General features: G+C 39.9%; 2 protein-coding genes across 3 annotated transcripts in view; one reads left to right on the forward strand and one right to left on the reverse strand.

Moving 5' to 3' along the window:
- Nucleotides 1-1266: 1266 nt before the first annotated feature.
- On the reverse strand, nt 1267-12501 carry LOC138632924 (dual specificity protein phosphatase 19-like). 2 transcript variants are annotated; one of them, XM_069718824.1, is made up of 5 exons: nt 12372-12501; nt 11780-12045; nt 8090-8136; nt 5801-5953; nt 1267-1622 (listed from the first exon to the last, which is right to left on the reverse strand). In XM_069718824.1, the coding sequence occupies exons 2-5, from the start codon at nt 12015-12017 to the stop codon at nt 1440-1442; spliced, it is 621 nt and encodes a 206-aa protein (XP_069574925.1). In that variant the 5' UTR covers nt 12018-12045; nt 12372-12501; the 3' UTR covers nt 1267-1439. The 2 variants fall into 2 exon arrangements, with proteins under 2 accessions (XP_069574925.1, XP_069574926.1); XM_069718825.1 differs by lacking the exon at nt 12372-12501 and adding an exon at nt 12144-12342.
- A 1039-nt stretch (nt 12502-13540) lies between these two features.
- Nucleotides 13541-17845, forward strand: part of nckap1 (NCK-associated protein 1) — a 28562-nt gene continuing 24257 nt past the window's right edge. The window contains exon 1 of the mRNA XM_069718852.1: nt 13541-13887. Within this exon, the coding sequence (XP_069574953.1) occupies nt 13780-13887 (108 nt within the window). The 5' untranslated portion in view covers nt 13541-13779. The remainder of the gene's footprint in view (nt 13888-17845) is intronic.

Genomic DNA, 17845 nt, shown 5'->3' on the forward strand with positions numbered 1-17845 from the left:
CCGGTCGTTCATCCTTCGACCTCAGGGGGCGCTAGAGTGAAATTTAAGGGAAATTAAAGGGAACATTTTGGTGTCAGTCCATCTATTAGATGTAGAAATATTTCACATAATAAATTAAAAAAAATTAGCTGATTGTGACGCTAGAGGAAAAGTCAGAGGACCACGAATGTCTGCATAAAATTTCACAGCAATCCATCCAGTAGTTTTTTTCAGATATTTCAGTCCGACTAAAATACTCTCCGAAACTACAAAGAGCAGACATTTTAAAATCTGGACCGGATGATGGCGTCGGGTGAAGAGTGACGGGATCACTTCGGGGTTTATCCTGTGGGGATCATGAACATATCAAATTCATCGGTAAGCCGCGATGGGTGCCTCGTCATTTCTCGCAAAAAACGATAAAGCGTCAAACTCGACGTGCCGCTGCAGAAAAATCCATGGAGGCGTTGAAATAATTAGGATTTGACAGATCGGGACGAGCAGAAGAGAGGAGCTCAACGGTGGGACGATTGGCCGATCGAGATCGCGGCCAAATTTGATTGGTTATCGGGAAAAAAAAAAAAACGCCCGTCGTCAGGGCGATTAGAAAAAGCGGTATTATTCGCCCGCTATTATCGGATCTTCTGTTTTATATTTTAACTACATTCTGCTGACTGTGCAGATCGTCCCTTTTTCCCCCCCGACACTCGACCGCTAACCGTAACGATGTCAATCAATCATCGACGTCCTCAGGTGGCTGAACAACAAACGCACATCTGGCCCCGTGTCGAGCAGTGGGATATCCCTTTTGTTTTGGGTGCGCTGTGTGTTTGCAGCTTTAGCAGCTCGTCCCAGCGGTGTTTGTCGATTAGCGCGAGGAGCCAACTGGATTCTGCCTCATTATCCAACAAGCTAATTATTTCAAGAGAGCGGCGTCAACTTTGTTAAAGTTGTGAAATTGATAAGAGACAATCGCAGCGAGTGAGGCCTAATCATTATAATTGATGGCGTACCTGTTTTGTATAGTTGAGAGAGAAATCTAGTTTGTTCCTCAGGAAATGCGCTGCAGCTTTAATTAGAGGACGATCTATACTGCGAAGAGAATAAGTGCCTCGGAAAATGAAGAAATCCAATAGGAGAGCAGTTTCTTCACACAATTTTCAAACCAAGTTTAAAAATACAACACACACACACACACACACACACACACACACACACACACACACACACACACACACACACACACACACACACACACTATAAAAATAAAGATGTTTGACACAAATATCAAAATGATGACGTGACATTTTTTTATTCATGTTCCACCTTCAGTGCTCAATTTAAGGATACATCTAAATTTCCACCATTTTATTACACTCAATATTAGAAGCTGTTCAGAATATAAACAAATATATATTTTAGTGTTTGGCAGTGTAGTTGGATTTGGGTGTAATAGTCCTTTAAGGTTTGTAGTTCTGCAGTTGTTGATAGAAGCCGGGGTTCGGGCGAATCGATGGCCTCGCCAGCTTCACCTGGCTGTACGCATCATCAAACGAAAGCCCCTCCCTCAACATTAGGTAGCCAATCACGACGGAGGAGGAGCGCGACACACCGGCGTTACAGTGGACCAAAACCGCACCGTCCTGTGAAAAGAGAAACGAGAAAGAAGGATGTAAGACGAGAAAACAGAGAAGTGGCAAACATACTGCTTTTTTTAAGGCCTGATATCTGATTAAAAATGTAATTATTTTTAGACGGACCACCACAACACTGATCAGAAGGAGTCAATTTAGCAAATGACACCATAATAACTTGTGGAAAAAAAAGTCTTGAATTTGTATTTCATGAGAGAAGTTGAATGGGAGTCTTTTTTTGGAACAAGCCCCTAGTGGTGCTCAGTGGTATTGCAATTGAAGGCACATTGGCCTCACTTGTCAGACCTGAAAGATACAACTACTTTTTGTCTAGTATTTGTGACCAACACTTCATCCTGCTGCAGGTGTGAGGGTACAAAAAGGAAACCTATAAAGCTACGAAAATAATTTCAGGTTATTGATTGGAAATAGTAACTGTTAGCAAAAGTTTGAGCCCGAATAAGATTCGAAATATAAAAAGGTGGACATCACGAACATCCGCGGCAATCATCTGTTAAAAAACATGTTGGAAATGTGGCAAGATGACAAAATAAAGAAATCGGGAGTTAGGTGACCTCAACTCGCCGCGAACTGAATGTTCAGAGCAGTCTGAAGCTCATTATTTCAAACTTTGGCCACATTTAATACGGACATTAAATGTGTGACAGACTTTAATCACATCTCATCCTGTTCAAGTGGTCGCGTTTAGAAAACAACATAAAAAAAACTGCATTATGGGCAGAAATTCATCTCCGTGCCGGGTTGCGATTTACCGACGTGGTTAAATAACCAGTTTCCAATTATTGTAGCAACGCGTGCAAACTAAACATGTGATTTCTTCCTTCATCACAAAAAACATGTTTTTTATTCTTTTCTCATCTCCAGTTGTTCAGTTTTATCTGCTGACGTTTTGAAGACATCTGAGGTTTCTGCCGCCGCTTAAGTAAACGTCACGTCCCAGAAATAATGTCAGAGTGACTTTAGATATTTCACGAACCTCGCTGTGGTTTAATAAAAGACGAGCGTCTACGGGAGAAAATCCACCTTTTTAGTTTAAATACGATTGTACCGGCAGCACAAACAAAACCTCCGCTCACCTCAGCTTGTATCGAGGACGTGGCAGAAGATTCACAGGCTGAAATCTCCAAATATTAGCACATAAAAATGAGATTATCAGCAGTGTGTGGCCTGATATCACGTTGCGCCGTTTATACAGTTACCACCATTGTAATATGTAATAGTCGTGCAAAATCACAGCTTTGAATGGCGACTCAGCTGGATTTTCTCGTCCTCTGTGATTTCTGACTTTCCAACATCTTTGAAAGCAGCGTCGGACGGAGCGTCGTGAGAGCGCGTTAAAACTCGCCGTATAATTAATATTAATGTTGATGTCATTATTTTACTGCCTGGAGTGCCTAGCTGGAAGTAATTTATTTTTAAATTCCAGCCACATCTCGAGACAACGCGTGCAGGCCCACGGCTCCGTCGTGAAGCTCGGCCGTATTGACACATTCCTTGTTCTTTCTTTTTTTGTCCATTGCGAAATAAAGTCTGTTTGTTTTTTTTCCAGGGCTGAAAACCAAATGGAGCAGAAGGTGTAAGCACATTTTGGGATTTTCCACGTCAATCAATAGCCCACTGCGAGACGGGAGAGATTTAAATTGGCTCGCTGTAATTGACACGCTATCACTGTAATCTCTGCTTTTTTTTTTTTATTTCTTTTTTTTATATATAACCCGATCAGGCCGTCCCTCGGAGTACAATACCATCTAATAAAGCACGAGCGGAGCAAACAGAATGATATCAGTCTTTTATAAGTTTCTATCAATCAAAAAAAGTTCCATTTTTTGCTCTGCTCAGTTTTTTTCATGATATCTGTGCCGGTGTCTGCAGCCAGTTACATATCAGTGTTGTTTTGCTTCCTTTTAAAAAAAAAAAACCAACAGCAAACTTCTGGAGAGTGAAAATTGCCTGCGCCAGATAATCCATCACGGCAAACACAGAGACTTAATTTGGTTTTGTCAGAGTTTCTTGTTTTGCTGTTATTTCATTGGGCTTTGGAGTTGAGTGTTTTTATATCAGCGCTCACATCACATTATGTTCTGCTTACGGTCAATCTCCTGACACACACACACACACACACACACACACACACACACACACACACACACACACACACACACACACACACACACACACACACGCGCGCGCGCTGAGAGGAAGAACAACAAGTCTCTTCCAGGAAATAATCCCTGGAAAAAAAAAAAGTATTCAATTTGAGTGTTGGCTGAGACGTTTTTTGGGGGACTTTGTGCATTAATCAGACTCCCGGCATTTTAACGGGCAATCGGACCGGCTCCGGCTCACCTTCGCTTTGTGCTGAGTTGCAGATAATTGCCCGCTGCAGATGTGCGTGTGAATGCATCACACGGTGAGGCGGCCGAGTCGCTGCGTGCGCACGCTGACATGTGAAATTAGCCGGCAGATATGAAAGTCGGCGTTTTCAGGCTGCATGGACGTCCTCCGAGAAGGAAGGTGTACGAGTGTTTAAATAGAATCTGGGAAAACCGTAACGCTCGTGTGTGTGTGTGTGTGTGTGTGTGTGTGTGTGTGTGTGTGTGTGTGTGTGTGTGTGTGTGTGTGTGTGTGTGTGTGTGTGTGTGTGTGTGTGTGTGTGTGTGTGTGTGTTTGTCTGACTCAGCACATTTTAGGCACTTGGACGGATAGATCACTTTTGGGTGTATCAGTCAGATGCTGCTTCTACTTTGTCTTATTTGCATTTCAAAAGGAAATATTGCACTTTTTACTCGACATTATTCACAACACTCACCTGGCAGATTGAGATTTTAAGCGTTTGACATATGAGGCGTTGTTATACGGTTAATTAAAATATCCACCAAGTATGAAAAATAGTTCACATTAGCGCTGCTTTAATGAGACAACATTCAAATTCTGCTTATAAAAGAATTTAAAATGTGTTAATCAGAATCCAATAAGAGACTTCAAAGTGCTTTTATTTTGAAAGTTTTAGGCACATTTTGATGAATTACGGATATTTCTGTTCTCCGGTTTAAAGAAATAGTTTCAGAGACATGTTTATTTATTGTCTTGCTGAGAGAACGATGAGGACATCGACTCTTGTGCTTGACATTTGCGCAGTAAATGTGAAGCTACAGTTAGCTTAGCTTAGCATAAGAATAAAAACAGCAGCTTCTCTTTTTTTTCTTTTTTTTTTAAGATAATAAAGTTTGTCTACCGGCATCTTGAGATCTCAATAATTAATTTGTTGCATCTTGTTTGTTTAATTTGTTAAGATTTATAATTTAAAACCAGTGCAGACTACAGAATGTGAAGCTAAATGTAACTGAGGCTATTTGCGTGGAGTATCTTATTTATTTATCTGCTGTGTTGTGGCTCTGTGTATTTTTTTGTGATATGAAAGCGGTCATTAGAGTGAACTGAGCCGAAGTTCGCCGGCTGACTGCAGAAGCTTCAGACTCGGTCGTGAGCTGCATCATTCCTGTCAAGAAGGCAAACAAGCGTAATCCCCCGAACTCCCTCGTCTGGGCGTCGCTGTCTTTTCTTTTTCTATGAATTTTGTCTGATGAAGAAAGAAAGCTGCGCTAATGGAGGGAGTTCAAGTGTGAGTCATGAAGTTTTAATCCTGTTACCAGGATATTATGGTTGCGCAAGATTTGTTTTTCTGAAATGACACCCTGAAGTATTGCAGCTTTATTTAAATTGAAATATTCCTCCACGTCTGCCGTCACTGTGATTAACGCAAACTAGTTCGGAGCTCAGACTGTATAGAAAAGTGGACGTCGCTTCAAGGTCTGACAAATGAGGCCGATGATGAAATGTGTTCAACTGCAATACCAGCGAGCGCCACTAGAGGTCGGCTCCAAAAAGCCTCCGGCTCCATAGACTCCCATTCAACTAGTCCCAGAAAATTCTCAGTAAATAAAATCTCGGTGGTCAGATGGACCTCCAGAAAACTAATAAGAAGGAGTGACTTTAGCTAACAACACCGAGATAACTGATGGACACATTTTATTCACTTTGGATTTGATGAGAGAAGTTGAATGGGAGTCTATGGAGCCGGAGGCTTTTTGGAGCCGACCTCTAGTGGCACTCGCTGGTATTGCAGCTCAAGTCTGTCTGTCGTGCTGATCGTGTGTTTGCGTGACCTGTTCTCGGGCCCGATCTACGAAGGCGCTGCACTCCTCCAGATGCGATGTGATCTCGGTGTCGGGGAGGTCCAGGATCTGGAGCGTCTTGTAGACCATCTGATCCGGGAACAGGTTCGCGACTCCGTAGGCCACATTTAGCACGTGAGACACCTGACGGAGGAGAAGGAGGAGGAGGAGGTGGGTGGAGGAAGAGGAGAGACATAAAAACTCCTTGAGAGAACAACCCTCTGAGCATTGACTCGCTTTAAAAGGCTCTTTTTGCTTTCGGCGAGAGAGAGAGAGAGGAAGAGAGATATTCTGTCAGCCATGTTGATGACATGACACAACCTGAATGTGACTGAGCGAGGGCAGAAGGACAGAAAGGGGGGTGGGGGGGTTGAAGAGGAGGAGGAGGAGGAGGAGGAGGAGGAGGAGGAGGAGGAGGAGGAGGAGGATGGAGGCAGGAAAGAAGACAGATGGCTCCAATTCATTTTGCAGTATCTGTCTACTCTCACTTACATTTAGCTTGAACTCAGAGGCCTAAAGTATCTCCTGTGTTTCATCTCAGCATAATGTGTCCTGCTGCTCGACCGCGCGTCTCGTCCAAAATCCTCCTCCACATGTTGAGGGAAGGAGTTAGAGGTTACACCATATTTATTATTATTGGCAACACGTCCCATTAAAAAGGTCAAAAGCACCAGTAAAGTGATGTTAAGTAGCTGACGAGTGTGTGATCAGTCTGCTGCCTCTGTTGTCTAAAAAGTATTAAAAACACATCGAATACACACTCACTGTATTTTATTCCTGCTGCTCATGTTGTGTATTAATCCGCAGCTGAAAATAGTCCCAACGGATGCACCATTTCCTGTTCTTAAAGTTATGTTTTATCAGTTTTCGGAAATTACTAAACCAAATAAAATTTTAAAGATGAGAAGTGCTTCGTAGACGGATCTGCAGACAGACAGGAAGTAGAACAGAATAAAGGCAGCCTATTTCCATTTATGATTGTATAGAACATATTTGATCACTAATGAAGTCTGTTTATGATCAGATTTTTCCTGAATCATGAAATCCTATTTGATTTTTTTTTAAATAAATCTTTGTCCATTTGTTCATTCTTTGATAGATACGAAAAATTACATCCAATGAACCACAGTTGCCCTCGAAGGCTTATTTTAATCTGTTGTTACTGACTGAATGTTCAAAATATAACAGAAAAAATATGGAGATGAATAAATACTGTACAACAACTATCCACTTTTCAGAGCCTGTGAAATATGAACTTGTTTCTGAACCGCCGTGTTCGCAGGTTGCGTTCTCAAATCAAGCTGTGTCATATTTATTCAAATAAATAAAATAAAAAAAACACACAATGCAATGAAGGTTCTACATGCAGAAACACAAAGGAAATGTCTGACTTCTCATATGCACACGAGGAAACGCGTCACTCTTTATCTGCTTTTACAAAAGGATGCAGAAGCTTAAAGAGAGCAGAGCGAGAAACGCAGCAGAGACTCGGGACGGATGCACGTCGGCAGAAATGTGACTTATTCGCTGGATGTTGAGGAGGAAGAAAACGATGCAGACGATCAAGAGAGCCGACTCGTGTCAGAGCGCCCGACCGCGGGGAAACGAACGAACGTCCCCTTCGCTGTAAACATCACACGGTGCCGTCGATGTGTGTTCTTCCCGTTTTTAATGTGAGATTTAACCAACAAAAATATCAAAAAGGAAACATGCACCTCCAAGCTGGTGTGAAAGTGTTTAAACGAGGAAAAAAGGTTTCCTTCGGGGGGTGGGGTGGGGGTGGGGTGGGGGGCAACTGTCAAATCTCCTGAGCTTTTAGGCAGTCAAAGGTTTCACCCCCCCCCCCCCCCGCTCCCCCACCTCTGCCCTGAAACAGGAAGTGATGGTGTTTGTAATCTTGTCTCTCTCTCGCTCTCCAATTCATCATCCCCGAGGACTGCACAGGCAAGCGAATATGCCCGGTGTCGGGGAGCAGCCACTGCAGAGAGGAGTAGTCACATTTCTGTGATGTGGAAGGAGCGTCGGCGGCGCCGAGACTTACTGTAATCATTTACTCCCTCTGCTGAGCTAAACTGTCACTGCATGAGTCATGAAGCTTCCTCCGGGCTGTCGGCCGGCTGCTCGTCCCGCAGGAAAGCTCACCTACATGGCTGCCTCTAATCTCATGTCACTACACATGCTATCACTACAAGGCAAGGGCATGCCCGCTCTATTGAACCCCCCACCCCCCCCACCCCCCCACCCCACCTACACACACACACACACACACACTGTACTGACCTTATATCTCTGCAGGGTGTCGATGTCGTGGGCTGCATCCTGAGAGGCTGAAAAGGCAGAAAGAAGTCGATGAGATGACAGTCTGCTCTAAATTTAAATGATGAAGACATCATCATCGTTACAGAATCACTTCCTCCTCCTTCTTCTTCTTCTTTACCTGAATATTAATCAGCATGTCAATTCGTTTTCAATTTCGCTTTTATCGGCACGACATTTTGATTAAACGTATCGCCAAAGCATAAATTCTTACGTAAATAGTAGAATACAAATGGTAGAATGATAAAATGATAAAAACAAGAAAGAGTTTTTTTATTTTTTTATTTCAGTATCTCTTGTTGTTTTAGCATGAGACCAAAAACAAAATGTAATTCAGCTGTGCAGCACCAGCTGTTCTAAGATCATCACGATTCTGCTTTATTCCTCATTTTAAATTTATGAAGATTTTAGTCGTTTTCTGTAATTTGCATGTTTTTTTTTTATCATTTTAAATCAAATATCTTTTGCTTTTAGACGTTTTTTATGGGACAACACAAGCGATCTGAAGATGTCACCTTCAGCTGTGGTAAACTATTTTTAATATTTACTGACATTTTATAGATTACAAATACAATTAACTGATTGTAAAAAATAAAAAAAAGGCTTATTCCTCATAAAATAAACCTTCAGAGTCCCTTAAAAAAAAACATCTGAGCCTTTTTCTTTAAGGAGTTTAAAAAAAAAACTGAAATGGTGCAAAGTTTAGCATTAAAATGCATTAGCTGCAGGACATCAGCACCGATATCATTCAGACACAAAAACCCCTTTTCTGAACAGCTGCTCCACCGAACAAGGAGACGATATCAGTCAGCAGAAACCAACAGCAAAATAGCTTAAAGCTACAGAAAAGGAAAAGAGACTGGGATAGGAATCAGATGATTTGTGTAGTAGTACCAGACTGGGCTTAAAAAAAAAAAAAAATAGACATACAGTCAATATTATCTGCAGCTGCAGAGAAGGAAAGTTTATAATATGGGTGCAAAGAGGCATTTTGTCATGACGACAACCTTTCAGAACAGCAAAAGTTTGAAGGTCAAAGACTAGTAGAGGGAATAAAGTGAAAAGGACCAAACAAGCAGTTCAAATAGAAGGAAACAACAGTCGCCCTCCATTTGTCAAACGACTCCTCATCAACGACACAGATGTCAGCAGGAGCTCTAAATATGTGAAGGAGACGTATGTGGGGAGGAACGACGGCAGGACTTCCTCCAGATTCTCCGCAGCAGCTTACCGTCTTCAAAGCGACAACATTTGCACTCTTTGCATTTAGCCGAGACACTTTTTATTTTTTATTTTTACATAATGCCAAAGTCGTGGTGTCGAAAAGGGAAAATCTAAATCCAAAGGATGAAGCGTGTGTGTGTTTGGATATAAGCTGCGCTTCAGCCCGTATGTCTCATCGGTATAGAGGGAGAAGATTTAAAGTGACACATGGCGGGATTTTTATCGCACTTTTTTTTTTTTTTAAGAGGAGTCTGACGAGCGACCGCGTTCAGTCTGCTGAACATCAGAGGACGGTTATCCATCTTTGCATAAAAAGCTTGACATTAAGATTGTTTTTTTTTTTTTTTATTGATTTTTGTTGGGTTTTACTTGTAGAGTGAAAATCTTATATCCTCATATTTGGTCTTTTTTGGGGGGGTTTTAGATAAAGTGAAGAGATTTTCTTTTGGTGTCTATAATCTAAAATTCTTTCAAGACTCCAAACTTTATTGTCAGATGCATGAAGATTTTTATAGTAAAATGAAATTCAAAAATGTGCCGTCCTCGTTGAGTTTCCTCAATAAAACAGGAAGGCTTCACTGTAAAAAAGTATTTGTTGACTCAACTCAAGTCGTCTTCTTTGTGGGTTTTTGTTTTTCTATTTATAGTGTTTCATAAATTTGTTGGGAGAAATGTATTTTCTTTTAACAACACTGGTAAAACTATGAATTCACTTCACTAAGATGCATATCAGAGTCGAGACTCCAAAAAAAAAAAAAAAAGTAAGTTTGTATGTAATTTACACCTACATTGTTGTTATAAAATTACATTTAAGGATTTATTTTTTTTGCCTGCATAAATCATACATTTTATAAAACATAAACACATTTTTATGAAAAGAAACATGAATTTCTAATCTAGTGAAGTTTAGACAAAAAAAAAAGGTTTGAAGTTTGAAGGTTTTTAGTCAAACTGTGCAAGAGGTAAAGTCATTAAACCTTTATTTCATGCTCTTTTTTTTTTAACATTTTTTATTTTACAACTTATCAAAACAGAACTTGATTCTTGAGGATATTTAAAGTGAATGTGTGCCTGTGATGTTACTGCGATGTGATAATGTGGAGTGAACATCAGTTTTGTGCCGTGTGGAGAAGAGTCACCTCTGTTGAGCCTCTAACAGCTGTAACACTTTCATCGATCCCTGCTGAGACGTTCGCTCTTTGATTCTCTCCCGCTCTCTCGGGGTCAAAGCGCAGCGTCGCGGCTACAGAAGCGAACGGCGCCCCCCGGAGCCGGGGAGGGGGGACTCAATGTCAAGGCTCAAGGACAACGTCGGCATGGGGCGGGTACATGCTGACTACGTAGGGATGTCAGCCCGCGTCCTCCGGCTGAAGGGTAGGCCACCGCTCTCCCTGAGACGAATCCAAAATTAATGACATTGATTTATTAGGGAACTTATTTATTTATTGCCAGGAAACAGCCGTGACCCGGTCCCTTTGTGGACTGGAATACCGAACCGATTACCGCGTCTCGAGAATTACAGTCGATCTTCTTTACTGTTCGAACCCGCCCTGACGTCCTCGTAGGTAAAGAGCTGAAAAGTGTTTTAAATTAACGCGCTATCGGTTCACGACGACGTAGATTATCGGCAGCGCTTTCAACGGTAGTTGAAGTAATAACGGACAGTTAACTCGTAACCAGTACTATCATTATTTTAAGTGTCGAAAAATTGTCCTCCCTTCAGTCTCAGTAGATTTTTTTTTCCTGCAACCGTCTGTACTTTTGTTTTTACAGTAGAGTTTAAAACCAGTTTTTATTTTTGCGTCTGCAGCGTAACACATTTTATGGGCCCCTCCGTTCACCTCAAACGCCCCACACATAAAATATCACACTTTACAGGGAGTAGGATAACTGGACAAACAAATTTAGCATTTCCCAGCATGCCTTCTTCCTTCGAAACTTTTGAGAATAAAGCAATGAAATTCAATATTGGGATGGAAATAAAGACTCAAAACTATAATACCTGTCACAAATTATTGAGCTCCTACATTTGCCTTTAACTAGTTACTCTTGAAGCTCTCTTGCACTCTGAACTACCGCGCCTTTAAAATGCATATTTTATATTTGAACTCTATTTGTGTTTAATTTTATAACATTTTTTTTGTCAAACACTGCATATAATTGTCTATAAATCACTTTGAGCTGCATTTCTTGTACGAAAGGTGCAATAGAAATAAAGTTTATTATTATTATTATCAGTGAGAAAAACTTTCTACATATTGAGGGATTTAGGGTCAGACGGGATCCAATGAAAAGTTGACTGAAGAAAACTGGGGTCATGAGGCTGGACGAGCTGAGTGGGAATATCAATGGTGCCGTGTAGTTGTGGAAGCTCGTAGCAGTAAAAAAAAAAACAACAGCTGTGATTATTGTGTAAAGTAGAAATGTTACCCAGCAGCAGGAAAGGTCTGACGACACCAACTTGAAGGTCCAGACTTTTATCTTCCACAAACCCGCATCCGCCTCCCTCCTCCAGCTCCTCAACCTGCTCCACCTCTCCCTCTCCTCCATCACTCCTCCTCCTCCTCCTCTCCAGCAACTTTTTGCCCGTTACCGTGGTGACACACGTGCACTGCTTCTTCAGGCGGTTCTTGGAGAAGCCCTGGATCTCCTGAGCCAGCGAATGCATCGCAGGCCAGAGTGTTACAGGACCTCAACTGAAACAAACAACGAGAAGAAAAAGGCACTAAGTTTACAGATGAGTTGTTATTCATATTTATTAATAGCAGTCGAGATAAACAACCACAAAACATACCAAAAAGAATTGTTCTCTTTCGGTGGAGCAGAAATTTCTGAGGATTTTACACTAATTTCCTTTTAACTTACAATAATGTGTCACAACAGAACTGTACACACAGTGGATTTAAGTCACACTGGTTTATAGCAGCAAACCTTTGTCCAAAATGTCAAATCTTGAATTGAAAAGTGGGCTTTGAGCTGTAGATAACATCTGAATCTGAGTTTCCCTGCCTCGTGCACCCACCTGGTCTAAAATGTTCTGCAAAGAATTAGGTCATCACTGCTTTAAAACGTGACATTATTACAGTTAACGCGCTAAATACGAGGCAGAAGTGCGCGAGAAAGGCGTCTGAAGGAGCTGCAATAATGGCTTCAAAACACCGAACTGACAGCTGAGTCGGAAGCTGCGTCATACAAAGTGATGCGTTCGATGACTCGGAGTAAAATTGTAAATTACAAGGATTCAAGGAACACTGAAATATGCCTGGTATTTAGGCAAATTTCAATCAGAAAATGTCCCTTTGATACCGTTTAAAAGACACGCATTTGTCAGTTTAAAGTTAATAAAAGAAAATATCTACTCTTATTTTTGTATTTTGCGATACACTTTAAGTACGATCAAATTTCCACCCCAAAAAAATGTGCATGTCCTACAGAAACAGCATGAAACCAAGAGTGCAATTAATGTAATAGCCTTCTAGTGTGTTTATGTTGTCTTATTATCTTTAATTACCTATATTACTACTACTACTACTAAGAATAATAATAAACTTTATTTGTAGGTAGGTAGGTAGTTACTTTATTAATCCCCGAGGGGAATTTCTTTCGCTGCAGCAGCATACAGAAGCAATAAGATAATAATAGAATAATAGAAAAGCAATAAAATAGCAGTAAAAAAATATAAAATATAAATAATAAATAAATAAAATAATAAAATAAATAAAAAATAATCAAATATAATATACATAAATACATAATACATACAGCACCTTTCATACAAGAAATGCAGCTCAAAGTGCGTTACAACAAGATAATTACATACAGATGTAAAAATATAGAAAATAAATTAGATTACATTAAAAAAATTAAACACAAATAGAGTTAAAATATTAAATAAGCAATATGCATTTTAAATTCAGAGTGCAAGAGAGGTTCAAGAGTAGCAAGAGATATGTTTTGGGCTTTCTTTTAAAAGCATCAACTGAGCTGATGAATCCCCAATTTTCTTCCTTTTTTTTTTTTTTTTTAATATGACGAAAATTTACTATCCTACCACAAAATGTACAGTGTTGTAAAAGGCTTGTATATTTTAGCTGTTCACAAAAAAAAAAATTGGGATGAAGCAATTTGAGATTTACGATTACGGAGGGGGCACGTGAACGCAGCCTCGTCGTGAAAACCGGGACAACTCCTAAAGCGCCAGCAGGCAGAGGGACGGCGGGGTGGAGACAGGAAGCTCCGGCCCCGAACATCCGAGCATGGGAGCGACTCCAACCACGGCATAACAAACACAAAACACACCTTATTTTACTCCGTCCTCTCCGGCTGAGATTTTTTTTTTTTTTTTTTTTTTTTTTTAAACGGGATTTGTTGGATCGGAGGTTGTTTTTTTGTTGTTGTTTGTTTTAAAAACACCGACCAGACGAAGGAAGATGTCCCGGGGAGTGATCCAGCCCAGCCAGCAGAAGCTGGCGGAAAAACTCACCATCCTCAACGACCGAGGCATCGGGATGTTGACCCGTGTTTACAACATCAAAAAGGTACACACACACACACACACACACACACACACACACACACGGTGAATCCTCGTTAACCGCATAAAGCTGTGATTCTTTTTTTTTTAGTGCCGTGAACGCCTCACGAGCTAGCACACGGCAGCTAGATTAATGTTGGGTTGTTTTTTTTAGTGTTGTGTGCATTTTTTTTAAATTTTTTTTAGCCAGTGTGAATAATATCTTTAAAATATAGGTGAATACGCGTCATTTATCCTACAAATATAAAATAAATAAAAAAATATTCCTCTTCCCTGGAAGCGGACGACACAGCTAGCCTGTCGCGTTAGCTTGCGGTAAAGTTGCCCCGATTTAAACCGATTTTTTTTTTGATTTTTTTTTTTTTTTTTTTTTTTTTTGGATTAAAAACGAACAAAAACGACTCAGACAGAAACCACAAGAATAATAATAATAATAATAATAAACAAAAACAAAAAAAGCATAACAGAATCGAGCCCCCTTTTCGGGGTGATAACCTTAAACAGGCCCCCCTGCGGTTAGTAGCAGCTTTAGCTTTAGCCTCGGCTGGCTTAATGGCGGCGGGCGCTCAGCTAAGCTAAGCTAAGCGTTTAGCATCGCGTTCAGCGGTCGGGCGTCGTCTCCGCTCCCCGAACACGAAGCCCCGAAAACACCCGAAAACACCCGAAGCCACGAAAACACCCGAAGCCCCGAAAACACCGACACGTCCGCGGCCTGGTCACCAAACCGACCACGCGTTTTTATTTTCAGCCCAAAACGGACAGTTTAGCTCCGTTTAGCTCGCTGCACAAATCGCAGGAAAATTATGCGAAAGATTTAAAATAAAATAAATTAAAAAAATAAATAAGTAAAAGCTGCAGATTATCGTTGTTGTTGTTTTTTTTCTTCTCATTATTGCGAACTAATTATTAGTTTTTGGTTAGAAAAAATATCATCGAGCAAAAATACTCATCAGAATTCAATATCATGACTAAACTGGTTATTATCAAACAAGTAGTTATATATATATATATATATATATATATATATATATATATATATATATAAACCTATAATGGGAAAGTAGCTCCTTTCCTGTGTGTGGTAGGTGTTTTGTTTACACTACTCATAATAATAATAATAATAATTTTCTCGTTTTTTTACATAATACCAATGAACTTGTTATGCTATTATTAAATTGATTTAATTATTTCAACATTTGATGTTTTTAGCGCCCCCCCTTTTCAGTGATTTTTAGCTGGAAATGAAATGCTGCTTTTAAATACAGATTAAAAAAACAAAAAAATAGATATATTATAAAGTCAAACATATTTATAAATGTTAGAAGTTTTTGCACCAGTGGTTTGTGTGTGTGTGTGTGTGTGTGTGTGTGTGGGAGGAGAAGAGTTAGTGGGTCTGTCTGTGTGGGACGAGCCTTTGTTGCTTTTGGTGTATGTATGATGAATTAATTAGAAGAAGAAGAAGAAAAAAGAGGGAGACAGTGAAAGAGGTCAGTCACATCTGGCCAAGTTTTAAAGAGAGAAGTTAAACTGTCTGAAAGCTCATACTGTTTCTTTATCTTTGGCATTTGAGTCGCCTTATTTTGCAAAGTGTGTATATATATATATATATATATGTTGTTAGTCTTTTACCCCTCTCAATTAAAAATACAAAAAAAATCATGATTAATCAACGGTAAAAAAAAGAAGTTATAAAACAGTATGAGCAGTCAGACACTATTGAGATTTTGCCGATTACTCTTCTTAACACGCCCTTCCTCCTCCTTGCCCTCCTTCCTTCCTTCCTTCCTTTCTTTCTGTCTGTCCCTCCTCCTACTCCCCCCCCACCACCACCACCCCATCATATTCACATCTACCCCTTCGCCATAAGTCTCCTCGAACATATCCACCCATGAACTGCTCTCCATATGTTTCTTTTAACGCTTTTTTTTCTTTCTTTTTTTTTACCTTCTTCTGATATTAGAAAAAAATACTCTCCAGCATCCAACATCAACGCCACATCCCAAAGCTAGAAACGAAAGAGCAGAAATCTGTGACCCGTTCTGGTAAATCCTCAACAGCACATTGTTTGGGGGGATTTTTATCTTACAAAACTACATCTTTTAAAGATATTCTCTTAAAGTGAAGTTAGCTGTATTATTATTTATTGAAAACACAGGTGACATACTTGTTTGGTTTCTACCTTTGGGAGGTGAGTAAATTCATGCACACCGTCAGTACTGTAATCATCTAAAGATCACGGCAGCGTCCCCTTTTTTTTTTTTAAACATTCACTCATCACACACCATCGACTCTGCAGAAAAACCTTAAAATCTGTTCCTTAATTAAGTCGCCTTAATTAATCTTGGCTGAGTGGCATTAAAGTATTTTTTGTTTTCTTTGCTGTGCTTATCTTTCAGCTAGTCGACCGTCTAACGTCATATTTTTGTCTTGCACACAGCGCTTGCAGGTTTTTTTTAATTTATTTTTTTTATCTTGCTCAGGTAACTCCCTGACCCCCCCCTCCTCCTCCACCACCAATAGTTTCTACCTCTATAGTTAAACAGACAAATTCATCATGACTACAGGTATGTGAGGCGTAAACATGAACACCTGTAGGTTTATAATGCAGCCAACCAACAGACTCCATTTTTTTTTTTTTTAAACTTCTCTTGATCAAACAGTGTTGATTTTCTTTTTTTTTAGGCTCCTAGTCAGATGTTTTAAAATTTATTTAAAGCACCTGTAGTTAAACCAACACTTCACTGACACAGTCCCCACTTAAAAGAGGGCATTTGAAACCTTTATTAAGGTGCAGTGTATTTAACTTGAGTAATTGTTATCAGTGAAGATAAATAGTTTAAATCCAGAAGCACGCTTGCAATACCCAGAAGTTTGAGTCAAGTTGAATTGATTGTTGGTTTAAGTTTGACGTTTAGCTCAACTACATTATTGGTAAATTAGCAGCCATTTTGTACCGGTAAGATTTATTTAAAAGTATAATACAGTATCCCACCTCTCTTTCCGACTACTAGACACTCTAAGCAGGTGTTACAGAAAAAGGAGATTGCCCCTCTTCCCGTTTCGTCCAGTTTAATTCTCCAGCCGTTTCTTGGATTTTTTTTTTTTTTTTTAATTTCTGCCCTCCCGGCTGTATTTTTCAGATGCAGTGGTTTGTGTGTGTGTGTGTTTTTTTTTTTTTTTCTACTTCTGGCTCTGTGATGCCAACATCTTGTACTGCTTCATTCTGCTGTTTTCTGATCCGCTAAAATCCTCTTTTCTTTCTTTTTTTGTCGCCCAGAATCCACAAAAAAATATGTGGCGTGGTCATTTGGCTCGGCTTTTACAGTATGGTGGCCCAGAGGGGACAGTTCCACATAAATAATTAAACTACTGGCAAAGAATCAAGCATTGACATTTAATGAAGGGCACACCTGACGGCCAGGGGAATTTTTACTCCTCATTTTTTTTTTAAGGGTCTTTTATGGGATAGATAAGGGCGAGCTTCCCCAAGACCTTCAGACATTTCTCATGGTCTGAATGGCACGATGACCCGAGGAAACTGAAATTTAACAGACTGTAAGACGATATAATGTTTTATATTCTGTTTGATTAAAGGAGACAAGTTTGGTTTGACTTTAAAAAAAAAAAAAAAAAAAATAAAAAAAAATATATATATATATATATATATATATATATGTAGAGCTCTTGAGTATGCAAAAAAAAAAAAAATCCAGGTTCGTCCTTTTTTTTTTTTTTTTTTTTGGTTGCATATACTCCATCAGCAAAATCCCCACGTGGTGGTGGTGTTCAGTTTTTGAATGAAAGCCTGCAGACTTTCAGCTCACAACATCTGGGCGTTTAGATCGCAGCAGACCTTCAACGTGTGCGTCACTTAAAATGCTTGCTGAGGAGATTCCCCTTTTTTCCCAGCTGAGCTGCGTGACTACGCATAAATAAACAGGAATTTCTGTTATGTAATACAC

The sequence above is a fragment of the Brachyistius frenatus genome, unplaced genomic scaffold, assembly GCF_029030835.1.
Source record: "Brachyistius frenatus isolate BFR_SWC_R1_liver_20210118 unplaced genomic scaffold, ASM2903083v1 Contig_200, whole genome shotgun sequence".
NCBI classification, from domain to species: Eukaryota; Metazoa; Chordata; class Actinopteri; family Embiotocidae; genus Brachyistius; species Brachyistius frenatus.